Source organism: Podarcis pityusensis, assembly GCF_964106645.2.
Source record: "Podarcis pityusensis genome assembly, chromosome: Z".
NCBI classification, from domain to species: domain Eukaryota; kingdom Metazoa; phylum Chordata; class Lepidosauria; order Squamata; family Lacertidae; genus Podarcis; species Podarcis pityusensis.
In genome coordinates, this window is record NC_138044.1 from 16771151 (window position 1) to 16798514 (window position 27364).

General features: G+C 44.0%; 1 protein-coding gene across 1 annotated transcript; it reads right to left on the bottom strand.

Moving 5' to 3' along the window:
• Positions 1-240: 240 nt before the first annotated feature.
• CRAT (carnitine O-acetyltransferase) lies at positions 241-27032 on the bottom strand. Its single transcript, XM_080989839.1, has 14 exons — positions 26787-27032; positions 21789-22052; positions 17898-18016; positions 14534-14587; positions 13027-13192; positions 11713-11887; positions 10518-10696; positions 10018-10118; positions 8337-8456; positions 7731-7853; positions 6643-6778; positions 4425-4487; positions 3443-3580; positions 241-3173 (listed from the first exon to the last, which is right to left on the bottom strand). The coding sequence occupies exons 1-14, from the start codon at positions 26811-26813 to the stop codon at positions 2958-2960; spliced, it is 1881 nt and encodes a 626-aa protein (XP_080845965.1). The 5' UTR covers positions 26814-27032; the 3' UTR covers positions 241-2957.
• Between the last annotated feature and the right edge of the window lie 332 nt (positions 27033-27364).

The following is a 27364-nucleotide window of genomic DNA, read 5'->3' on the forward strand; positions in this document are numbered from 1 at the left end:
ATCTGATACAATGGGGCAGAAGGCGAGTGAAAAAACCCAATGGTGAGAGGGGAATAGAGTGGCTGATGGTTCCTGGAAAGAGCTACTTCTGTCAGCCAGCACAGAGAGGAGGAAGCTAGCTTTCTTTGTGTCTAATAATGCATCTACAATCTAAGCATTTACAGTAATGTTTCACTTTTTTGCTATGCACAAGTGAAGAAAATACACCATCTTCAGTACCAGTATGCAGAAACAAACAGCTTAAAATTTCAGTTTTAATTGGGTTAAGTTTACACACAATACCAGTGAGCGTTTTTAGGCCCATCCATACATATATTACAATTTACAAGCAGATCATGCAAACATTCATCAGAAGCATTATAAAATTACATGCACCAAAGATTCTGCAGTGCTTTGAGAAAGCACCTGTTCTAACATTCCAGTATGCTAGAAGCTACTGCTGAACGCTTGGGCAATGAAGATTTTATCTTTTTAATACCATAAGTGATGGGAAACCAGCATACATTAAGTAGTTTGGCAATTCAAAATGTAATTGTTTAGCTCTTGAGAGCTCAAAGTACATCTCGACGATCCTTAGAAATGAACAACCCATCAGGTAGGCCTGTACTAAGATTGCAGGGACATTCACGGCTAAGGTAAGATTCAAACCCTAGACTTCTGTTCATGCTCTCTCCACTTTCAATAATTTTACATAGAACACTGATGTATAAATATCAGGGTTGGTTTTTTTAAAAAATATATCATATTTAACACCTGAATCTAGCACTGTAAGCTTCAAAGAAGTGATGAGGTTAAAACCATTAAAACCACAAACATACCAAATACAGTTTAAAATGGGGAAACACATGGCAACATGTAAACAGTCCTACATTAACACAATCTCCCTTTCTCCCTAAGAGTGGGCAATATAAGGCACTTGTAAAACAGGAGGATTTTCTTTAATCTCAACCTCCATAAAAGCCAGTGGCTAGTCCTCATGACTGCCAAGATGCCTCTTGAACACATTGACAGCAGAAAATGGTATTCTATAAGGGAAACAACGCAGATCTCTTCGGCACAAATCCAATACAGACTTGAGTGGGCTTAAGCCTTTAAGAGCACAACTCTGTGCTGCTGCCTCTAATGTTTCTCTTCTCATGCCCAAAGTGATAGGAATTTATTCAGAACTTGGCATATGGCCTGTGTTTGGCCTTGCTATTTTGCCTTTAAAAACAGGGATGGGCAACTTGGAAGTGCCCCTCCCCCCCAAGATGTTGGACTTTCAACTCCCATCACCCCTGGCCATGCTGTCCAAAAACACCCAAAGGGTCACAGGTTCCTCATGCCTGTTCTAAAAATCTTATCAAGGCAAAAAGTTTGGTGCCAATTCCACACCTGAGCCAGATTTGAGAGATCAAGTAACAACCACAAAAGTCATCTCAGCAATTACAAATTTAACATGTTTATTTTGGCATAAGCTTCCTAGACCACAGTTCAATCAGATGCAGGGGAAGACTGAACTGGCAAGCAGGCACTTGTGGTTTGTGTGCAAATGGGTACATAATGCTTGCTAACCTGCATCTTCTGCAGTTGAAATGGACCATAGTCCACAAAAATCTCTTATTATAATGAAACTTTTTCGTCTCTAAGGTGCTATAAGTCATCTGGAGGGCTGCATGTTTCCCAGCCCTGCCATAGTATCAAGAGTTTCCAAAAAGAGGGAGGATAGAACAGGGGGGTTGGAGACACCCCCCCCGGCAGATTCTTACTTCTAGCCAGGCCCCATCCTTTCTCCCCGACTAGTTGACTTCTCACCAGTTTCTCGTAGATTTTACCAAGACCCAGCAAATCCTTTAGACTGCTTGATCTTCGCATACTTCTGTGTCAGGTGGGGTGAGGTGTCGGCAATCTACAGTGAAAATGGCCAGAACACCTACTTCTTCAACAACGAAGAGTGCTTTATTATCAAACAATAAAATGGGTGGATCTGCAGGGGGATAGGAACCTGTTACAGCAGGGGGTGCTCCCATCCTGATGGATTCCCAAAACACACAAGGATATTAAAAAACCCAAGCAAACATAAAACGGAGATCTGAGCTGTGGATGGGTGTTGAGGGCATAGAAAACAGATAAAGCTACACTGCAACGATCCCCTCTCCAAGCTAGCAGCAAAGTAGAAAGGCGACCATATTTCCTTGGTTTGAGAAGCCCACCTCCCCATCATAAAGCAAACCACCCCAAGCACACAGGATTGGCACAGAGCTGCCAGACCGAACCCAGGGGGCTGGACTGGATGATCCTTCCCAACTATAATTCTATGAAGAGGCCATGAGGAAACGCAGCTGGTGACAGATCCAGAGGCGGCCTCAAGTTAATTTCAGTTCCTTCTCAGTGTCTACAGCAGGGGTTGTCAACCTGGTCCCTGCCGCCCACTAGTGGGCGTTTCAGGATCCTAGGTGGGTGGGAGGGGGTTCTACAGCACAAGCTGAATCTTCCTTCCATCGAGCACTGGTGGGCAGTAAGGAAATTTTACCATCAAGAAAGATGCATTAGTGGGCGGTAGGTAAAAAAAGGTTGACTACCCCTGGTCTACAGGGAAGCAGGAATTCCCTGCCTGCCCTCTGGACTTGTTTGAGGTGGGAAGCAGGCTGCCATTCCTATATTCTTGTTTTCACAGCAAAAACAAAATGCAGGTATGACAAGAAAAAAACCTATCCCCCCCAATTCTGGGGAAGCAATAAGGCACTTCATGATCACAGGATAAAGTCTGTCTGTTCCAAGCTCCTTTCAAAACAAAAACCAAACGTATTTTTATTTTAGCTTAGTTTGTTTGTTTTTTGGCCTAGCAGTCCTAGAACCACAAACCGGCCTCGCTCCATGGAGATCAGGGTTGTAAGACACTCCCTGCAGCTGAAGCCTTTGTGCAACTGTCTGGATTTTGGAGCCTCCAAGGCTTTAAACCGCAACTCCCCCCACCTTTAAAGTTTAGACCTGGGGTTCGATTTGAGGAGCAGCTGCATGTCCAAGAGGGCCTTCTCTAGGTAATGTGCCATCCGGGCTGCATTTGTTTCGGCGCAACTGTTGAAGGCCGAGATGGCAAAGTTGATATGTTCGTCCATGGGGTTGTAGCAGATCCCGTAGCCATCTGGGACCACTGGGCCGAAACACATTACGCAGTCAGTCTTTGCGGGGACCTACAGAGGAGGGGGAGGAGACATATTCATTTGTATCAGTGGTCCCCAGGCTCTTTCAGGACACCACCCCGCTTCGTTCCACCAGAACCCCCCCCCCAAAAAGCATTCAGAATAGCGGCTTGCACAACCCACGAAAGGTCATAACACAGTAAAATTCAAAACAGTAACAATTAGCTGCACTTTTATTCAAAATCTAACTAAGGTTATTTAGTTTAATTCAACAAGTCCACATGTCCCCTCCTTGATTAGTCAGGCGAGCTGCTGTTTACCTGGCTGGTGGAGAGCTTGAAGTGCATGGCAACAGCATACGCAGTATCCATAAACAGTTCGGGCATGCTGACAAGGTCCTCAATGGCCTGGAGCTTCAGCCCCAGGAGGTGGCGATCTATTGCGTCCCCTCTAATTGCCTAAAGGGTTGAAAGAAACGCATTGCAAAAAGCTACACCAACAAACAATGGGCAGCAATGCTCTCTCTGCAGCCAGATACAGCTATAGCACCCAATTTTTTATTTTATTTTATTTTATTTTACTGCACTGCATTTTTATCCCATACTTTCTCCAAGGAGCTTAAGGTAGTTCTCCCCCTCCTCGTTTAATTCCCACAACAATCTTGAGAGGTCACCTGAGGATCTTCATGGCCAAGTGGGGGAATTTGAACCCTGGTAAATACTTTAAATAGATTTTTGAAAAAGGGATAGTAAAACATCAGCAGGTGGGGGCTATCTGGGCAAATAGATTTCCAGCAATTGGTGGAATTCAGGTGCCTTCCACGAGGTGGGTGCCACTGCAGAGTAGACTCTACCAGACAGATTTCTGCAGGACAGGCATGGCCACAAGGGCTTTCTCTGACAGTTAAAGTGGGCTAGTTGGTCTAAATTGGGGCAGGGGAGAAGGCTCTCTCCTGGATAACTTGGTACCAAGTAGGGATATGAAGTGAATCCAGTAAAAGTTGGTCCTGATCTGCACCAACCTCCTGAACAATGTGTGAATTGGTTTGGGTGTCCACTCAGCAATGGGCATATAGATGGATCCTCACCCACCTTATGGATCTCATAGGAGGTGGTCCAAGGGCTACCTCTTTTGTTGTTTTCTTGTTTTATGCAAGTAATTGCAAGCTCACTAGCAGGCAAGACTCCTGCTGTGACACACTGAAAACCCTTCCTTCTAGGCACCTATTGGAGCACCAGAGAATCTGCTCTGTATCAATGAAGGGTGGCTTATTAAGGCAAATGGGGCATTATAGGAACTTACCATGTCAGTGTAGGCACGATGAGCCTGGGTGGCTTGTCTCAGTAGTTCCAACTTCTCCAGGTCCTGAGGGAGGAATGAGAAAGCACAGCTGCCGAAAACTACTCCATTTCAACAGCCCACCTGCCTAACAAGAGTTCCAACTCTTTCATTTATTTTCCATTCTGCATTTGTAAGAACTCAATCTTCTATTGTGGCAGCACCTAAACTTTGGAACTCCTTGCCTACTGACATCAGGCAGGTGCCTCCACTGCACTCTTTTCGGTGCATGCTAAAAACATTTTTGTTTAGACACACCTACCAAGATATTTAGAGGGACGCAGGTGGCGCTGTGGGTTAAACCACAGAGCCTAGGACTTGCCGATCAGAAGGTCAGCGGTTTGAATCCCCGCGACGGGGTGAGCTCCCGTTGCTCGGTCCTTGCTCCTGCCAACCTAGCAGTTCAAAAGCACGTCAAAGTGCAAGTAGATAAATAGGTACTGCTCCGGCGGGAAAATAAACAGCGTTTCCGTGCACTGCTCTGGTTCGCCAGAAGCGGCTTAGTCATGCTGGGCACATGACCCAGAAGCTGTACGCCGGCTCCCTCGGCCAATAAAGCGAGATGAGCGCCGCAACCCCAGAGTCAGTCACAAATGGACCTAATGGTCAGGGGTCCCTTTACCAAGATACTTAGAAAGTCAATGCAAGTTTCAAACTGTTTTTAGGCTACTGTTATTTTAACTTTTTCAGAGTCTAAGATTATTGTTCATTTTTCTTACTGATAATTCTATTGTTTTATTATTTTTGGAAAATCATTTTGAAGGTTTTTATTTTTTAAACAAACAGAATGGATACCCACAGCAGAGGTGCACAAAGGGCTTGAGGCTCGCAGAGTTTTCCTGTAAATTTGCTAGGGAGAACTCTGTGAGAACACTCTCCTTGTGCCCTGACAGGAAGAGGGTGTATCTATTCATCCTTCTCCCTGCCTGGGCACATTCTCCTTTCTGCTCTTCTTCACTCTTCCGCTCTTCTCCAGCAAAATGAGAACATCTGCTAGGGGAAGCTTGTTGAAAAAAAAGTATCTTAAATGGTTCCTAGAAAGAGCAGATAGTGGGAACCTGTCATGTATTGTCAGGAATTTCATTCCACAGAACAGGGGCAACCACACTGAAGGCCCTGCTCCGAGTTACTGCACAGCAAGCTTCTGAGGTCTTTTAAACTAGCAGGAGAAGCTCTCCTGCAGACCACAGTGACCTACTGGGCATATAAAGGGATAATCCTTTATATACCGAGTAGGTTGCTGTGGTCTGCGGGAGAGCTTCTCCTGCTAGTGACCTCTGAATTACAGTAACCTGGTCCTAAGCAGTATAGTGCCTTATAGGTTAGCAGCAACACCCTGAACTTGGCCTGGTAGCCAAGGTAACTTTTCACACATCTGTGCTGACTGTTCTTCATCAAGAGTATTATTTTTCCAGTAAAAAGGGTCATCACAGGAAACCTCTCCCCAGACCCTTTAAAGCTCAAATGGTCTTTGGGTAACATGGGCTGTCCCATTGCTCGTTGTCTGTCATATCGCCAATCTCAAGCTAAGATCGTTTCGGTGATTGATATGTGGTGAATAAAAGATGTTTATTGTGCGATCCTAACCATTTTTACATAGAAGTAGGACCTACTGAATTAAGTATGGATTACTCCCAGGTAAGTGGGGCTTGGATTGCAGCCTCTCTTAGTTTTAATAGCCATATCTCAATTTTCTATTAATATAATATACAAAGCAGCTTACAATGAAAAACAAAGATACGGTATACTGAATATGAAACATTAACGTTTTCATAAAAATAGCAAGGAGAACAGGTATGTTCCAGCAGAACAGTTTCTGGGCCTCTGCTGCACCCTTAGGGGTTTCACTTCCTTTGGTAACCATGAAGCAGGACTTCTCCTCTCTATGATCACATTTGGGCTGCTCTGGTTGCCAAGGACAACAGTCTCTAACTGGTAGTTCTAATTGCTACCTGTTATCACTGGCTGACAGATCTTCTTTTAACAAATGAAGCCTTTATTCATAAGAGACCATTCTGAATGGTTCGATCCAGCATGGTTTATAAGTTCTGTTTGGGTTCCATCCAGTGCTGCATGAGCTGAAGGCCCTCATGCAATGGGGAACTTCCCTCTTGCTCTCCATGGGGAGGGGGGAAGCCATCTAAGGGTCAATATGGGCAGCAAAGGAATCCGCTTTTCCCACCTGCTTGCCAGAATCATCCATGGCTTGCACAAACTTGAGAGAATCTACAGAGGCAGAACGGATCGTGTCTGTCCGGCCCAGGCGGAACATCCGGAGTGAGGCACTCTCATAGGTGGAACAGGCCTCCCCATACATCCTAGGAGGAGGTTGACAGAAAAAACAAGCAGAAGAAACAGCCAGCAGATCAGAAATGACTCTCTGAAGAATTTGAGAGAACGCACATCAGATGAGCCCTGCTAGATCAGGCCGAAGGGGACCCATCTAGTTCCAGCATCCTATTCTCACAGCAGCCTGTCAGAGAGGGTCCTTTTACAGGTATTTTTGAATACCCCACAATTACTGGGGTCCCATTAGTCTCCTTTGCTGGAAGTTCTCAAGAAGGTTTCAATTTGAGGCCTTTCAAATATCATTACCGCTTATTCTTGTGCCTTTCTTTTTGCAGGGGGCAAGGAGTGTCGCAGAACCTTTGGGCCTCTGCAGCTGCCTGTCGCATCTCTGAATGAACCCCTGCTCCTTCCAAAGCAGTGCACCTTGCAGGGACACAGGAGGCGAGTTCCTCCTAGAGGAGGGAACCCCTCCTGAATTTAAAACTGAATGCCTTGGGGTGCGGGACCGAAGGATGCCTCAGAAATTGGAAAAACATTCCTCTATGGAATTTGGAACCCGCTGGCTCTAGGCCAGGAAAGTAGCCCTCCAGCCCTCTCTCTCTGGCCCTTGGTATTCTCCCCAGACCACACCCAATGCCTTGCTTTGCACTATCCATGAGTTCTGATGTGCCTAGAATGTGTCCTTGACATCTGATAACAGTCCATGCTTGCCTTGTTAGAGGGTAATGAGTGTGTTACACTACACTATTACACTAAGTACTACACTAAGGTAAACTTATCATTTGTCGCTCTCCCACTTTCCCCCCAGCATGCGGCCTCCCGGAAGGAATGCAGCCTTTGGGCTGAAAATTTTTCCCTAACCCTGGTTTCAGTATGTTCAGACTGCATAAACTGTCAAGCAGACCCAAGAAAGTTGTTGTGAATGTTCTGATTGCTACTAGAAAGTAAAGTAGAGCACCTGACCCCTTCCCTGTCACCTACCTGTAGTAGGCCAGCTGCAAAGCAATCTGGATAAAAGCATCTGGACTGATCTTTTCCGACTTGGGGAAATTCTTCCCAAACTGGTGGAAGACAATTGCACTGATATCCAAGTCTTGCACCAGGCTGCAGAAGGACAGAGGAAGACGTGCTTTCTTGAGATGTTTATCAATAGGCTGGAGAGCTAGATGTTTCTGGCAATATCCCTGCTGGTATCTCCATCAGCTACTGCTCCAATGCTTCCTGCCTGCTACACATTTAACTCAATGCTTCCTGCCTGCTACACATTTAACTTAAGAGGACTAGGAGAATGACCGGCCCTTTAAGAGACTGCAGATTACTTCTTTCTGCCCGTCTGTGATACCGCATGCAACAGCAACAAAAAAGATAATTACTCTGAGCCCAATGAAAAGATCTTCAAGATTCTAAACAGCCCCTCACAGGAACTAGAAACTTGATTCCCCCCTCTTCATATTTGCTTTAAGTGGAAGCTGAGATAGCCAGTCTCCATCCTGTGTTGGCATGACTCTGGGGAAGTCTTTTTCCTCTTGTTCATTCCTGAACCTGTCTCCTCTGGAAAACTCCTATTGTGCCCCATGGATAACTCACATGTTAAGGTTCTGTTTCGCTTTCTCGATATCATTCTTCACTTCTGGGGTGATGTTAAACCGGAGTTTCTTAGGCATTGGCAAGGGAACCATGGGAGATCTCACCAATTCTGGTTTCTTTCTACCAAAGAACAACCACCAAAGAGGTGTTAAGAACAGAAGGTGGTGTTTTCAGTTATGAGCATCACATCCTATACAACACAGCAAAGAACAGGATCCTGGATGCATAAGGCCCTGCTTCATGTGCCCCCTCCAAGGGAGGCGTGAAATGTGGCAAAAAGAACAAGGTCTTATCAGTGGTGGCTCTCTGGCTGAGCATTGCCTTCCCCTGTGAGGTGCACTTGGCACTATCAATATTAGGCACCAGGCAAAGATGGTCCTGTTTACCTATGCATTTAGGTTTTAATCGGGATTTTAATGGTATGACAATGGAAGGCAGGGGGAGAGAACAACATGTCTTGTTCATGCCCCTTACAACTTATAATATCCTGAAAATGGCATGGCTCCCTGGTACTCCATAAACAGAAGAGCAGTTTTTAGGTGTACGCTGCAACATTTTGCTGCAGGCCCATTTGTGGGAATAATATTCATTCACCTTACAAGGCTGGTGTAAGGCAGGGGTAGTGAACATCAGCCCTGGAGACTGAAGTGGTCCTCTGAAAACACCCCCTCAAGATCTAACAAATATGGAGAGTAATGGCTAAAAAAGATTTATAAAATAAAAATAAAATAAACACAGAGCTGGAGAGGGTGAAAAGGTTTAAACCTTTCCACCATGCCCAGAGGCCTGGTCATCTGTTGAGTGTATCCCCATCTGCATACATGAGGAATGGGAGGCTATGCACAGTCTTGGTGGGTGTTCGTACATGTAAGTTTATACAGCAGGTCTCCTGCAGGCTTGTGTGGCTGTGGCTGTGGGGTGGCCAAAGCCACTGCTGGCATGAGGCCCCCAAACAATTGGCCACAAATGAATGCAGCCCTTGGGCCATAAATATATATATATATATGCAACCCCTGCTATAAAAAATTACTATGAAGTAATATATGTGCATTATATAAAACAGTGGATCCCAAACTCGCCCCCCGCCCCATGGACCACTTGAAAACTGATGAGGGTCCTGGCAGACCTCTTAATTATTTTTTTCTGCCTACATACTAGATGCTGAATGATTTTTAATTGTATATTTATTGCTTCTTTGATTTCTTATACATCACAGTTTACTGCAATTTGAATTCCATAGAATTCCAAACTGTAATGCGATGAGATACTGGTACAGTAAGCCCGCATCTTATATGCATTTAACTTGTGTGCATTCAGCTTTATGTGCTCCGCAATTAAAAAAATTAAGGGGGTGGAAAGTAGGTAGGCTTTATGCGCTTTTGGCTTCAGGTGCGATTCCTGGAACGTAATCCCCATGTAAGTTAAGGGCTCCTGGACATAACAGAAGCAATAGCCAGAGTTAAAAATGAATATGAACACTTAATGTGATGCACGTGCCATCTCCTGTCTTTGGCTAGAAATCCACAAGTATGCCATGGACCACCTGAATGCAGCTTGCAGACCACTGGGAACCCATGATATAAAAGATAAGTATTATCATGAACAATCCATCATGGGCACAGCCACTTACATTCCCAGGAGGAGAAAGGATCACATTCACAGAGAAACAACAGAAACTTACGTATAGTTCACAACATGATCTAGTAGGGCGACAATAGGGGGACCCTCCGAGGGAGCATGTTCGTACACCAAACCACAGGAGCCATCCTCGGCCACGATAAACTGCAAAGCAATTTTTGAGACAGTGAGAGAAGGGCTGAACAAGCCAGAGATGAGGGGCAAGGAAGCTCATAATGGGGATCTTTTTTCATATTATGTTATGCCAACCTTTATTTATGCCATGATCTACAGTAATAAACCAAAGAAAAAGTTCAGCCTAACACACACCTTTGATAGAAGATAAATAGATAGATAGATAGATAGATAGATAGATAGATAGATAGATAGATGGATGGATGGATAGATATGGAAGGGGAGCTATTTAAGGGAAGAGCTGTCTGAGTGGTGGAACTTCATCCCTGATGTCTCCCTACAGTGAAGCTAAAACAGAGTTTTAAACCTTCATGGAACTGCTGTAGGAAATAATTCTATTGCACTTTAGCCACACATCCCAGCACCCACCTGAAGCGTTTTATCAAACCAGCGGTTCCCACTGTTCCAGCGACTACCCCCACCGTGCAACATCTGGGCAGCCACACGGCTCCTGTAGATATCGTCTGAGACACGGGGCATTGGTGCATCCAGGCAGACAGTGAAGATACTCTTTTCAATTGAACGCACAGACTCTTTGTTGGTTTTGTCTGGAGAAAAAAGTCGGGGGGGGGGGACCAGAAATGGTGCAAAACATTTTACCACACATTTCTCCACGTGCATTCAATAACCGTTTATAATTTTGTCTTAATATACACTTTTTCTTTTTGCAAGTAAATTTCCCTAATACAATGCAATTCTGCATGCTTTTTTAAAATAATTAAAAAAACCAATAGAGCTCTTATTAGTGCACATTTTAGCGTATGCATTTTACAGTCCATCTCTTGGTAGAATCAGAGCTATTTTCAACTATTTTTATATATGGAATTGTTTTTAAATGTCTGTATCATTGGTTATATATGGGATTGTTTTTACATTTTTATGGTTGGGACTGTGTGTGTGTGTGTGTGCGCACACACACACACACACACACACACACACTTTTCAACATAAAATACAAGAAAGAACAAACTAATCTAGGTTGGAATTGTTTTTATTGTGTTAATCCACCCGGGTACCCAATGGTGGTTAAGAAATTTATTGTATTTAAACAATTTATATACCACTTGACTACAAGAATCTCTCCGTGGTTTACAAAAATACAATATAACAATATAAATCCGCTGAAATGAAAAAAATTGAACCTCAACAAAAATGCCCATTGGAATAAAAAAAGTAGGGGTTGGAAGTTCAACAGGAAGAGAGGGTCTGTCTGACCTTGACTGGAAGGGAGCTGCATAAAATTAGGCCCACAATAATACTAAATGCCCAGTTCCTGGTGAATATGCACCCTGCATCTGAGCCATGGGGAACCACAAAAATATTTTATTGTCCACCTTATGCAGTTGGAGAACTGCATCAACACACCCTGAGATGGACATGTTTTCAAGGATAACTGTGTTTGGGCTTGCATATTGTTCTGGGAAGTGGGAAGGAGGCTGGGCCAAATTTCAACCTTCACCCCCACCTGCTAGGGAGGTACACTCCCCGTCCCCAGTTTGGCATCTCCTTCCACAAGGGTAAGGCAGCCAGTTCAATGGCACGGGTACCATTTCAAAAGACTGACCCTTGATGAGGTTATTGTAGGCCTTGGCCCAGCTGTTGCGATGGTTGGTGGTCAGGATCCCAATTGGCTCCTTGTTGGTTTGGAGGGAGGTGTTCCAGATCTTCTCTAGCTGAATAAATATCTGGTCAGTCGTCAGGGGGCTGCCGTCGCTGCTGTAGACATCCAGCTCAAAGAACTGGGAAGAGGGGAGGAGAGGAGAGGAGAGTCTGGTGCCTGGCACTCATATTTATTCATTCAAAATAGACCAAGTGAGGATCACACACATAAAATGCTGAACTTGGTCCATCAAATGGCTGACGCGTTTTCCCCTTACACTTGAACCTGAGGACATCCAGTGAAGCTGAATATTGGAGGACAGATAAAAGGAAGTCCTTCGCACAGTGCATACTCCCAAGCATCTGAAAGACTGCCTCCTTCCCTACAGACCCTCTTGGATGCTGAGATCAATAGAAGGGACCCTCTTGGTGGTTCCTTTTAACTTAAAGGCTTGGGAATGTCAGTGCCCCAAGGAAGGGCCTTCTCTGTGGCAGCCCCTAAGCTGTGGAACTCCCTCCCATCAGAGGTGCACCTGGCACCTTCATTACACAGCTTCCGGCAAATGATGGAATAAATATGCTTTGCTTTGCCCTGGCTTTTGACACTTGAGGTGTACAGTTTTAAGACCCACCTTACTTATGTGAAGGTAAGTTATTTTTAATTGTTTTTAATATTTTGTTTTAATGCTGTAACCTGGGACCTTAAGATGAAGCGCAGAAGTAGTAAATAAATAAAGCTGCGCTATGGAATATTCTCCCACATGAAGGTAGAGATGGCCAGCAACTTGGATGGCTTTAAAGAGTAGACAAATTTGTTGCATATATCAATGGCTCCCAGTCACAGGTGGTTATTCTCTGCCTCTATGGTTGGAGACAGCAATGCTGGGAACCACAGGAAGGGAGAGTGTTGCTCTTGTGCTTGAATCCTGCTACCGAGTTTCCCATAATGGGCATCATGTTGCTACTGCTAGGATGCTGGACTAGATGGGCCACTAGCCTCATTCATCAGGGCTCTTCTTGCATTCTTATTTTCATTATTGTTTTTGGAGTAGTAAAGTGCATCACAAAACTCAGATGTGTGCAGAAACTAGTAAGGGCATTCCAACCTGCTTATTAGGCTGCTTGTGTGAACTTATTTAAAAATGTGAACTAAACAAAACCCTCCAGCAACCCTATGCCTACCCCACCTTTATACAGAGATGGCACAGGGAATGTGAAGAAAAAAGGAGCATGTGGTCTAGTCCCAAAACTTCAAATTAACTGAGAGCTGCCTGCATACCTGGAAGTTGTGGACTACAGTGATATGCGTTGAAGGCTTCTTTCCTTTTGCGTAATTCACAACAGAGTCCCGTTTGGGGCCAGGGATACGGCAGGAAGAGAGGATTTGGTAGTATTGGTTCATGCAGAGGGGTTTCCCACCCAGGTATTCCACAGGAAGTGTCTCACTGGTCAAGGAACAATGAAGAGAAAGAAGATTCAAAATTGTTGTTGTTGATGATGATGATATGCTGTCTGTCTGACTGGGCTGCCCCAGCCGCTCTGGTCTGCACAGCTTCCACCAAAATATCAAAACATAAATAACCTGAAACACTGAAAACCTCCCTGTATAAAGCTGCTGTCGGACGGCCTTCGAGGGAGGCTGTTTTATGGAGCCAGGCACAGTTCCACAATCAAACATTCAGTTTTGTCGCAGGCATGGGGAACTCGGGTCAAGAAAAAAACATCACTATGGCTCTGTTTTTGAAATCAGGGCAATTGACTCAAGGAGGCCGTTTCAAATTTCAACAGATCAGACAAAGGTGTGTGTGTGTCTGCAGGAGTGTTCACATGTTACATTCAGCAAGTGTACAATCTGTGTCCACAAACAGTTGAGCTGCACAATTCAACAAGTGTACCCTCTTTTGCACAAAAACCTGTACCTATGTGGAGACATTGTGTACCCATGTTCTGTGTAACGTGTGAACAAGCCTTGGTGTGTATAAGACAGGCAGGGGGATTATTTATTGCATTCCCCCCCCCATCTTTTTCTCCAAGGCGCTCAAGGTGAACTACATGGTTCTTCCCCTCCTCATGTAATTCCCACAACAACCTTGTGAGGGAGGTTAGGCTGAGAGCAGCACCAAATTTAGGGCAGTGCAGGCAGGGTGCCAAGTCGAGGGGGCACAAAATCCGTAACTGAGAAGATCCATTTGGAGGTGCCAAATTTTACCCTCGCAAAGGGCACCATGTTACAAAAGATTACCAAAGTCCACCCCCTCGCAAAGGGCACCATGTTACAAAAGATTACCAAAGTCCACCCGCTGCTGAGAGGCAGTGACTGGCCCAAGGCCACATCCAGTGAGCTTCATGGCTGAGGGAGGATTTGAATACTCCTGATATATTCAGAATTAAGTCTTGCCTGTAGTCAATTAGATTAAGACTAAAACCCTAACAGAGCTGAAATACGTACTACTGAAAATAACAGTGTATTGCTATCCTGTTTTCTTTTGTTGTTTACTCTCATGCAGGAGTTTGAATTGTGGGGCAGAGATCTGCCCTTTTGTACCTAAGCATCATGCATACAGATACTGCAATACGAACATATATTTATTTAAAACGTCGTGACCCAGCGCTCTTCAGCCAAAAAACAGCTCCCAGGGTGGCTGATGGCGATTAGTTATAAGACAGCCTCTGCCCTCAGACTTACAATCTAAAGGGCACAGAAGGAAAGGAAAAGGAGAGGAGGGAGGGATGGGGGGGGGGAGTGAACCACTGGGAGGGTGGGTGGGAAAGAAGAGGCAACTCACTTGTCAATCATGGTTTTGAAGTCCAAAGCCCCCTCAATCAGCTTCGCAGCAAACCTGCAAAAAGCAGAAAGCAGTGGGGAAATGGAGATGTAACACAGATTAAACAGCAGGAGTGCAAGAGCTCTTACCTTATGCAGATCCTCAGCCAGCGGCCTTATACTTAAAAAACACCTGGAATCCCAGTCTAGTTTATACATTCCGTAGAATCACACGATAAAACTGTCCCATTTTTCAGGTCCTGCTGGGTGCGTGTGCCTGCTGCATGTCTGAACGCAGCTGCATGATGGTCAGTGGAGATGGAGTGACACAACTCCCCACATGTAAGAGCTGTTCGACAGTGGAGCAGATTCCCAAGAGAGGTGGGGGGATCTCCTTCCTTGGAGGATTTTAAGCAGGGGTTGAATGGCTATCTGTATGTTGGAGTTGAGAGTCCTGCATTGCTGGGGGTTCGACTAGATGACCCTTGGGGTCTCTTCTAACTCTATGATTCTGTGATTCTATGTAAAACCCAGCACGGTTCAGTTTAGATTTCTTTCTGATGAAAATGCACCTCCCCCGCAAACGCACATGTGTGTGCGCGCGTGTGCGCACACACACGGTGGTTTCCCCTCTGAATTCCTACAATGAAATAACATTTAAAGAAAAGAAAAAATCCAAGGAGCCTTATCTGAGAGGATCTACAAAAATGCAGGGCAATTATCTTAACAGATAAAACTATTACTCTTTAGCAAAAGAGGCAGCTTTAAAAAGCTATCAACATATTTACTAAGAGTTTGAATCCATTTATTTTTTATTAGAATATAAGATATAGGTACAAAAAAGAGAGAACAGGAGCCAATTTCAGCCAGAGGGCCACATTCTGCCATGGGTTACCTTCCAGGGGCCACATGCTGGGGGTGGGTGGAGCGAGAGAAAAACGTGGGCAGTGCAACAGATGTGACTGGTTTTTCCCCAGGAGACTATGTTCTAGCCACAATAAAGTCAGAAGGCTATTTCCAACGCCATACTTAGATAAGACCCACAAAAGTTGACAGAAATTAATTTGCATGTGCCTACCACAAATGAAATGTAGCTGAACCCAACCCAGAACACATACACAACCCAGAATACACACACAAATAACATCCCTCCACCCTCCATCCAGGAATAAGAGAGGCATTGTGACAGTTCCGCAACATATTCCAGGTAAGCAGCTGCACTCAAGGGGAGTGGGGAGGAGAGAGTAGCAGCCTGGAGGGGTGTGTGTGGCTGAGGGGGAGTCTCAAGGGCCTCACAAAGAGATTTGGAGGGCCAAATTTGGCCCCCAGCCCAGATGCTTGCCACACCTGGTTTTAGGACTACCAACTGCCTTCACTGACGCAATCAAAAGCAGCAACATCCACAGCCACCTGGGTTACCTCAATAACCTGCTGAATTGCAACACCTATCCTGCAGGTGGAAAGAGTTCTGAACTAGCAAACAAATCACCACTGAACTCAGCCAGGACTTACTTACAAGCAGAAAGGCCTAAGACTGAGAGGTCAAGCTTTACTTACTTTCAAATAAACACAATATGCCATTTGGGCTAAACATCTACAGATTTTTTTTTTAAGTATCACTGCTCCTCTCTTCATTAATTTATTTGGGATTGAGCATCAGGGTTCAGTACGTTCTGGGGCTGAACCCTGGTGGCAGATTTACCCAGGACAGGCAGCCTTAGACACTGGAGTGTCAACACAAAGAGGCAGAGGATCTTTTATTCCACTGGTCCTTGCTCTTTTCTCTGATTGGGCAGTATTTATAAACACAGCAGGAGAAAAGATGAAAGGTGAACAGAGGCTGATGGGGGAAGTGTGGGAAAGGTGATCCTGTACAAAGGTCAAGGCGTCCTTACAGGGAAAGGACAACACAGATCCCTGGGGCAAAGGTGCAATTAAATATATATTCCATCCTGCTACACCCAGAGAAGCTGCCCTGTTGCATTTCATTCCAGTCTCACCTTTGGTTAATTGCTCCCGCACTTTCATCTATACCCTGAAACATTCCACCTCCGCAGACTGTGAGCTCAGGTTTCCCTTCCCCTTGACACTGAATCTGCAAAGTTAAGTCTGTGCACCCAGCCCCAAAAAGTGTGATAGTGTGTGCCAAAAATAAAAAGGAAATGAGTGTGTGTCTGTGTGCACATGCATAGAGGAACATTGATATGGGATTGCAAAGCAGCCGGGCGGGGGTGTATGTGATATTTAAAGTACATTGTGTTATACCCGGAACTGCCTTTAAAGACAGTTCGGAAACTTCAGCTGGTGCATAATTCGGTCGCCAGCTTTCTCACCAGGGCAAGATGTTTTGAGCATGTAACACCAATCCTGACCTGGCTGCATTGGCTACCAATTAGTTTCCTGGCCCAAGTGCTGGTTTTGACCTATAAAGCCTCATGTGGTTCAGGACCCCATACCTTACAGACTATGTCTCCCCATATGAACTGACCCAGTCCTTGTAACCATCATCTGAGACCCTTCTTTGTGTGCCTCCTCCATAGGAGGCTCACCTGGCGCCATTGTTATATATCTTCAGGTGCCAGGCAAAATCACTGCTTTTTAACTAGGCCTTTGGCTGTTAACTGCCTATGGCCTTTTAGAGTGCAAGGAATGGTTTTTAATGTATTTCCCCCACTACCCACCCACCCTGGTTTTAAAGTATGTATATGCTGGGTTTTTCTGGTATGTCGCTTTGAGCGGCCTGTGTTGGCAGGCGCTGGGACAGAGCAACGGGACCTCACCCCGTCGTGGGGATTTGAACCACCGACCTTCTAATTGGCAAGCCCAAGAGGCTCAGTGGTTTAGACCACAGTGCCACCCATGTCTCACCTCTGGAGTGTACCTGCTTTCTGCAGACAAGCTGATCATCCTCCATGAAGCTTCATCCTAACAACTCTCAGCATCCTGAACAAACCAGTTTCCAGGATTCCTTGGGTGAAACTACAACTGTTTAAAGTAGTAGGACACAGCTTCAAATGTATGCTGCGGAGGGTTCTTGGTTAAAGATAGGCAGTGTTAGCTTCCAAATTTTGAGCTGAGGCCACATTAAGGAAGAGACCTGCTGAGTAAATCACAGAATCATAGAACTGTAGAGTTCGAAGGGATCCAAAGGGTCATTCCTTGCAATATAGGAATCCCAGCTAAAATCACAGGAATCCCAGCCCAAAATTCTGTGTTTGCCAACCAGCATCTTTCAGGAAGCCTGAAAGCAGGGCATGGAGCCTTACTACCACCGTTACCTTTCAGTAGCTGGTATTCTGTGATAAGAGTTCACAATGCATAATTAAATCAGCATCCTATTTTCAAACACATCTTGGAACCTGAACCTCCAATGTGGTCACAATTACCTTAGCTGCCCTTGCCGATCCAGAAAATCCTGTTTGGGCAAAACTACTCCTGGACTGGAATGTACCACCACAGGCAGCCGATACTCTAGATATGCGGTTTTCAGCCACCAGTCAGAAAGCTGGGATGAGAACAGAGAAGGTATCATTAGCCCAATGCCATTTGGGAGTAGGGTGTTTCACTCAACGTGTTGTTATCAGTGCATGGGTGGGAATCGTTGCTGGCTAGCCCCACCCTGCCATAGTGTGCCCCGGATGGCCAAAACTCCATGGGTGGGGCTAGCTGGCACCGCTCCACTTCCCTTGATACCCTGTGTGAACAAGACTTTTGGAGAGGGCAAGGATCCTTATAAGCTTGAATATTGGCTACAGGCTAATCTAGCTGCAGAATGGAAAATAGAACAGGCAGGTTTTTCCATACAATATGGGCCTCGGTCCTCAACCCAGAAGCCCAGCATGTTTTGCCTGAACTGGAAATGATAAGAATGTCTTTTCTAAGTATAACACAGTTTTTATGTCTTTACTGAGTTTTTCTAGTATATATAGATTGCTACTGGTGGGGGAGGGGTTCATTCCTTTAGAGTTCTACTTAAAATTTTTTATTAGTGTTCTAAGAGAATTGGCAATGTATTTTTTTTTGCCGATTCCTGACATTTTGCTTGTGTTTCACACACATGTAGTCACACACAAACACACACATTATGAGAAAAAGATTATGATAGAAGGGTGGACAACTTACAGAAATTTATTAAAACAAGAGGGAGGAGAGTATAAATTAAAACAATTTAAGGAATTATCAAGGAAATTAACAGCATGGTTACAATATCATCATTTGAATGAAGTATTTAAGAAAGATAGGATATGAGGGTTTGGGGAACAAAGATCACAACTGGAGAGAGACCTGTTGGAATGTAAGGTAAAAGTGTTGTCTAAAATGTATAAAATATTATTGGAATGGGAGACAAAGGACGAGGAAGTAAAATCCTCAATGATGCACTGGGCAAAAGATATCAATCATAATATAGACATGGAAGCGTGGGAACGATTGTGGAATATGGATATAAAATTTACAGCATGTTATGGTATGAGAGAAAATTATATGAAATCTAACCAGTGGCGGAGGAACGGGGGTGCAGCCTGCCACAGGTGTCATCACTGAGGGGTGTGTGTGACAAAATGAGATTATTTTTTAAAAAAAAAAATAGGGCTCACAAAACTTTTTAGGAGTGATGTGGTGATTTAGGCGCCTGCAGGTTCCACGCTGCCTAAAACGGCAGCGTGGGACTTGCGTCTGCCTAGAGTGGTACCTCGGGTTAAGAACTTAATACGTTCTGGAGGTCTGTTCTTAACCTGAAACTGTTCTTAACCTGAGGTACCACTTTAGCTAATGGGGCCTCCTGATGTCGCTGCGCCACCGCTGTATGATTTCTGTTCTCATCCTGAAGCAAACTTCTTAACCTAAGGTACTATTTCTGGGTTAGCGGAGTCTGTAACCTGAAGCGTATGTAACCTGAAGCGTCTATAACCCGAGGTACCATTGTACTGCCTCTCCCTCAGCTGCCCTACAGCTGAGGGGGAAGTGTTGGAGAGGTCCCAAGCGTCAGAGAGACTCGCCCAGTCCCATGGGCAGATTGCCCTGCCCCTGGCTTCAGGACACCACCCCCGCACCAGACACCTGAGTGGCTAGCAATGCCGCTGTATCTAACACTGAGTAAACTGACAAAAATGTATAAATCTAAATCAAATAACTGTGGGAAATGTAAAGAGAAAGAAGGTTCTTTTTATCATATGTGGTGGTCTTGTAGTAAGGTTAAAGCTTACTGGGAAATGATATATAATGAATTGAAAATGATGTTTAAAGTAACCTTTGTATAAAAAACCCCTAGAAGCTTTTCTCTTGGGAATTATAGGGACAAAATTACCTAAACTGAATAGAAATTTAATTATGTATGCGACTACAGCAGCAAGAATGCTACTTGTCCCAAAATGGAAAGAAGCAGAAGTCCCAGCAAAGGAAGAATGGATACAAAAACTTATGGAATATGCAGAAATGGTGAAACTTAAGAAATCAAGATAACAAACATTTTATAAAAGAATAGAAATGGTTTATTGAATATTTACAGATAAATTGGCAGGATTATTGTAATAACCTGCAGTTTCATACGAGTATATATTTAAAGTAGATAATTAAATGAGCAAATTAAATGAGTTTGGATATGCAGAAGATATTAAAAAATAAATTTAAGGAACTGCAGAAAGAGGGGGAAGTCAAACCATGAAATGTTAAAATGATTGTAAAACTAATGAAATGTATAACGGTAAATTTGAAAAGTATTTAAAAAGAGAGGCTGGGTGGAGAGGAAGAACAGGGGATGATGACATATTAGGGCCTAGAAGATGAAGATGTGAAGACCTGGTTGGGGGGGGGGGGAGAGAGCACAGAAAAATTGCAGGGTGGAGAAAATACTGTCCCTTTCCGCCTATTTTGCCTCTCCCCTTGAAAAATGGTTTCTAGTTTTGTTTCCAAAGACCAGGGGGGTGGGGGAATCCAAAAATTTGTGTGTATGGAGGGGGGAGGTGATTCCCCCACCCAATTTTCCAGTTTTTTTCTGGGCTTTCACATCTCTACCAGCAGAGCCAGGGGGGATGCTCATTAGCTTCTAATGCAATTTGCACAACTTCATTTCAAACTGGACAAGGGTGCTGTATACCTTAACAACTCTAGCCATGGTCGGTCCCCCACCCCCATTTCCCCCTCCTTGTAAGAACATAAGATAATGGATCAGGCCAGTGGCCCATCTAGTCCAGCATCCTGTTCTCTCAGTGGTGAAAAAGACGCCCCAAAGGGAAGTCCATAAGCAGGACTTGAATACAAGAGCAACACTCTCCCCACTTGTGATTCCTAACGACTTGCACTCAGAAGCATTGCTGCCTCTTTGGAGGCAGAGGATAGTTGGCATACAAATAAAATGATTGAATGTTTGATTGATTGATCATGGCTGGCAGCGATTGATAGCCTTATCCTACATGAATTAGTCCAATCCTCTTTTAAAGCCATCCAAGTTGGTAGCTTACATTGGTTCCCAGTACATAGAAAGACCTAATTGGCGCCCAGTATGTTTCCGAGCACAATTCAAAGTGTTGGTACTGACCTATAATGCCCTAAACGGCCTCGGCTCAGAATACCTGAAGGAGTGTCTCCACCCCCATCGTTCTGCTAGGACACTGAGGTCCAGCACCGAAGGCCTTCTGGTGGTTCCCTCATTGCGAGAAGTGAGGTTACAGGGAACCAGGCAGAGGGCCCTCTCGGTAGTGGCACCCGCCCTGTGGAACGCCCTCCCACCAAATGTCAAGGAAATAAACAACGGACTTTTAGAAGACATCTGAAGGCAGCCTTGTTTAGGGAAGTTTTTAATGTTTGATGTTTTATTGTGTTTTTAATGTACTGTTGGAAGCCGCCCAGAGTATAATTGTTGTTGTTGTTGTTGCTGCCATCACTGCCTCTTTTGGGAGTTCCAAAGTTTAACCTTGCACTGTGTGAATAAGAATATTCTCTTCTGTCTGTCCTGCATACTTCCATCATTAAACTTCACTGGATGTCACGACTTATAGTATTATGAAAACTTGTCTCTACCTACCTACTTTTTCTGGCTAATTAAACAATCAATGGCCTTTTAAACTGTGTGTGTGTGTTTTTGCTTATTATGTTATGCATTTTTCTGTTTTTATATTGTAAACCGCCCCTTGATCCTTAGATCAAGGGCAGTCTACAAATTTTTAGTAATTTCAATAATAAAAACAACTGCCTTCCCCAGATGAAAAAGGGACCACATGACAGCTTTAACACCTTCACACCTGCTACAGCAGTCCTGACCTCCTCCAGCTGTGACCTACCCAGTTCTCATGTTTCCGGGCTCTTCTCTCCAGTCCTTTCTGTAGCCTCTCCCCAACACCGCCCTGTTTCAGAAAATCCTGCACCAGCTCCCTGGTATGGCTGAGTTCCTCCTCAGTGATGATGGGCTGGAGCGCAGACAAGTAGCGGTCCAATGTCTGCTGGAGAGGCGGGATGGGGAGGCGAGGCAAGCTCTCCTGGTGGGCAAGGTACCGGCCCGGAAGTTTCCTCAGTGCCACCGGCCTCAGCAAACCTGATGGCTTTGCCTGAAAATCCGCAGAAAAAAACATATGGTCACTTACTTTATAGCAGAAGAGGAAGCACCTGCCTCCCTCTCCAAATGCACCCATTTCACAGGCCTCACTGAGGTGGTCCACCTTTTTACTTCAAGACAGGGCTCACTAAAGAGTGGTTCACCATACTCTGTCCCTAAATAATGGGAGGTGGGAATGGTTTATTACCCTCTCAGTAAATATTGCCTGACTAAACAGAGACATGATGCAACATAATCCAAAACCTTTGGCCATGAGGCATTTTCACTGGATAATTTGCCATCAGAGACCAGAGGCAGATCTTTCTCTATGTGTGAAAGGAAACTGAGCAAGTTCATTTCGTTGAAATCCAAGGGTGCATTCCAGTGCATGCTTATTTGGAAGCTAGTCCAACAGAATAAGCTGGGACTTGATTCACAGTTAAGGATCAGGGAGGTTACTTACTGGGCAAAACAGGGTTTCAGACTCTGGGAAACCCGCAGTAATGCATAGCATGTGTAAGGACACCAGAAGAGCCCCACAGCTGAATCAGGCCTCCAAAGCCCAAATAGTCCTGCCTCCTATTCTCATAGTACCCAACCAGTAGCAGGACCTAAAGACAACAGCAACACTCTCCCCAACTGGAATTCCCAGCAAATGGTATTCAGAGGCTTATGGTCTCCCACAGTGGAGATAGGACATCTTGCCCTTAGTAATGCTAAACCTCAGTTTTCTTCCACATTTCTTTTATACAGTAGTGTTTAACTCTGGGCCTGAAAGGAGGTCATGTATTACTTTTAAGAGATTAGAAGCGTAGACCATTGTGACTACCAGCATGTTTCAGTGCTGCTTTACAAACAATTTAACCTACCGGTATCTTTATTTATCAAAAATACATATACAGCACAATTTCATTAGAACAAAAATCAAAGCAGTACGCAATAGACATAGGCACAAGAAAAGTTTTTTAAAATCATACATCACCAATTAACTGTAACAGACTTGTCACTTTGTCTCTCTGTCTCTATATATAATTTTTATTAACTTTTCTGTTTTACAATTTAAAATACTCATTTAAACATCCTTAACTCTTATGTACTAAATTTGGATCCTAGATCAATAGGCAAGTAGGATCCTAGAATGCAACAACTGATTAGCCTGCAGTAAAAGACCAATCAGGCTCCAGGAGGGAAGCAGAATCAGCCAATCAGACGGGACTCATTGTGTAAATAATGTATATAAAAGCCTGATGTTTGGGGGGCAATTCAATGACTGTTTTACAAGCTGCAATAAAGAGCATGAAGTTACTACAGGACTCAAGAGTATATTTCATTAACATATCAATGACTTCCCTTCTTCTCTTTCCATGGTTCATTTTGCATATCATAAATCTCTGCATATTTTACAAAAACTAAACCATTCAGTATTCCATTATTGCATCCATCAAAACTTATTTACACTGTTGAATTTATCTTAATGTTGCCAATGTTTTCAGGTGTACACTCCCCCCCCATATATTCAATAAACCTTTTCCAATCTTCTCTAAATGTATGTTCTTGTTCTCTTATTCTGTATGTTAAGTCTGCAAGCTTCACATATTCTATTAGCTTAAGTTGCCATTCTTTAGTTGGGACCTCACTCGTTTTCCATTTTTGGGCTAACAAAACATGGGCCGCAGCAGTAGCATACATAAATAACCTTTTTTGACACCTGGGAATTTCAGTCTGAATAATCCCCAACAAAAAGAACTCTGGGGTGGTTGTTGTTTTTAAAGGACTTTAAAACCTGTTTTTTCAATTCATTATGGATTATTTCCCAAGACTTTTTTACCCTTTTACAAGTCCACCACATATGAAGGAACGTTCCTTCAACCTCTTTCCATCTCCAGCATTTTTCAGTCTTATTCAGTCTTATACATCTTAGCAAGCCTACTTGGAGTTAAATACCATCTGTAAATCATTTTCAAGTAGTTCTCCTTCAGAAAATAACATTCTGTAAACTTCAAATCACTTTTTCTAAGTTTTTCCCAGAGGTTAAAATCTGTATTCTGCCCTATATCTATTGCCCAGTGTGTCATAGAGGCTTTGACAAGCTCGTCTTTTGTTTTGCAATCTAATAACAGATTATACGTTTCAGACAAAGGTTTTTCTTTGTTTTGTAGTTCTTTTTCAAATTGTGAGCTTTGGTCTGAAAAACCATTTTTCCTGTCTATTTTAAACATTTCATATAACTGATGATATTGTAACCAATCTGTAGCATGGCTCCTTACATTTTCCATTGATTTCAGTTTAGCTTCCCTCTCTGTAAAGTGCAGCAATTCCCTGTAAGTTTCCCACTCTCTAGCCATATTAACTCTCTTAATTGTAACAGCCTCGATAGGAGATAGCCATACATGTGTTTTCCTTTCCTGCAGATTTTTATATTTCTCCCAAACTCTATACAGATTCATAAAACTTTTATAAATTTTCGCCTTCCCATACCAAATACATGCATGCCAGCCAAATTTTAAATCATGACCTTCCAAGTCCAGGATGTCTGCATTATCCAATGTAATCCATTATTTTAATCAACACAAACAGGCTGACTCATAATACATTAGCAGATCTGGCAGGGCAACGCCTCCTCTTTCACAATTTTATGTTTAAGTCTTGGATTTCCCCATTTCCAGATGAATTTAGAAATATCCTTCTTCCATGTTTTGAAGCAGCTTGAATTATTTACAATTGGAATTGATTAGAATAAAAACAGCATCCTAGACCACAAATTCATTTTGATAGCCGAGATTCTGCCAAGCAGGGAGAGCTGCATTCTCGCTTTTCTCTATGTTACGTCTGACAATATAGAAAAGTCTTCAACAAACATTTTAAAAATTGATGCCAAAGACACCTGCTGCATTCATTTCCTTCTAGTCAACTCAGATTTTCTATGAAGCTAAGGTTATTTTGGAGAGACTTTAGCACATTTTTCTAATAAAAAAAGCAATTTTTTAAACATTTACTATTTTAAAATTATTTTTAAAGATTTTTTTACACCTTGCCCCATCATCTGCAATTACAAGGGTGATGTTCTTGTTTAAAAACGTATTATTAAATTTGCACCCCGTCTTTCCTCCAAGGAACTCAAGCTACTATATATGGGTCGTTCCCCCCCCCCCATCTACGCTTTATATTCACAACAGCTCTGTGAGGTAGGCTACTCTGAGAGGGTGTCAAACCCAGTGAGCTTCATGGCCAAGTAAGAAATCTAAACCCTGATCTCCTAGGTCCTAATCTGTCACCCTAACCACTGCAGCAAGAGGGACGTGAGTGGCACTGTGGGTTAAACCACTGAGCCTAGGGCTTGCCGATCAGAAGGTCAGCAGTTCGAATTCCTGCGACGGGGTAAGCTCCCATTGCTCGGTCCTTGCTCCTGCCAACCTAGCAGTTCGAAAGCATGTCAACGTGCAAGTAGATAAATAGGTACCACTCCGGTGGGAAGGCAAACGGCATTTTGGTGCGCTGCTCTGGTTTGCCAGAAGCGGCTTAGTCATGCCAGCCACATGACCCGGAAGCTGTACGCCTGCTCCCTCGGCCAGTAAAGCGAGATGAGCACCGCAACCCCAGTGTCTTCCGCAACTGGACCTAATGGTCGGGGGTCCCTTTACCTTTACCTAACCACTTTAGCACACTGGCTTTGCATGATAATACAGGCCTACTTTACAAGATTTTTTTATTTATACTATTTCATGAAATTTATGCACCGCATGATTGTAAGAAACCTCAGAGCAGTTTACAAAAAAAGATAAAACAATCACTAAGAAAAATGAACAATTCTATAATTTAAGACTTTCGAAAAGTTAACAATGGACTGAAAACGGATTAAAACACACCAACTTTCTAAACCCTTGGGTAGGTCTCGCCTAAATGTTTTTAGCAGGCGTTGAAAAGAGGACAGTGAAGGTGCCTCCCTGATATCAATTGGCAGGGAGTTCCAAAGTACAGGCACTGCCACACTAAAAGATTGAGCTGTTACAAATGTCGTGAGCATTATCACAAACATGTGTGAGACGTCCTTCGAATATTAAAAATGGGCTATATAAGCATTTTATTATTAACAACAACAATATTACATATATGTGTGTCGTATATGCCAGTGTGGTGTTGTGGATAGAGTATCAGGACTTGGGAGACCAGGGTTCGAATCCCCACTCGACCATGAAACCCACTGGGTGACCTTGGGCCAGCCACTCACTCTCAGCCTAATCTGCCTCACAGGGTTGTAGTGGGGTTTAAATGAGGACTAGAAACCAGAGACCAGGGTTCAAATCCCCCCACTCAGAGAACCAAAAACGAGTCTCTTTCTGTTTTCTATCATTCTTTGGCTAAGAATCATCCTGTACTTTTTAAATTAGAGAAAAAAGATTCTCCTGTTTGCATAACTTCTCACATGATCTGCCAAAGAAAACCACACATATCTTGGAGACGAAGGGTGCTCTGCCAAATATACACACCCACTAGAGAGGGAGAAATCAGGAATGTTCCTTCTCCAGAAAACAAGCAGCAAGAGTTACAGGACACGAGTTAATTCTTCCTTTCCTCCTTCCAACAGCCCTGCCCCTGGATCTTCCCCGAAGTCAGACCCCCTAATCCACCTACCCTGCACCCCACCCCACCCCCGCCAAAACCCCCTCTTCTTCCAGCCACAGAATCTGAGCCCTTTCCTCGCAGCTGTACCCCCAAAGATTCAAAGACAGCAGAGAAAGTCACTTACCATGTTCCTCGCTAGGAAGGCAAGCATTGCACTATACAAGTTTGCACCACCCCTTTTTTCTGCTTAAGAGTCGAGGCTCTGCCTCGAGGCCAAAGTCCTGAGCTATTGGCCTTGGAGAGAGCAGAGGGCAGGGAGCTGCAGAGTGCAACTTCAGTAGCCCAGCAAGAGGCACCCACCACCGCAGCTGCAACAAGAATTTGCAGCTGCTGTGGGGAGGAGCTAGCAAGCAGCCATCTTTGGAAAGGGCAGCAGCCCCCCTAAACAGAAAGGGGTAAGGAAGCAGGAGAGGCTCCGCCATCTTCAGGTTGGGCACACTCCCCCCGCCCCCCCCATATTTTGGGAAACCGCTGCGTAGTGTTACATGCAAGGGAAGTTTACTATTGGTTGCATGCTGCATGCTTTCCTGGAAGTAAGCCCTAATGAATACAGCTAGACTTACATCTGAGATGCACACACGTTTGGGTATATCCAGCTGAGTTGCAGTCAGTTATTTCCATTATTTTCAGTGGGTATACACTTGAGTAGGATTTAACATCAGATGCAACACTAAATAGTGCCCCCTGTAAATTGCATAGATA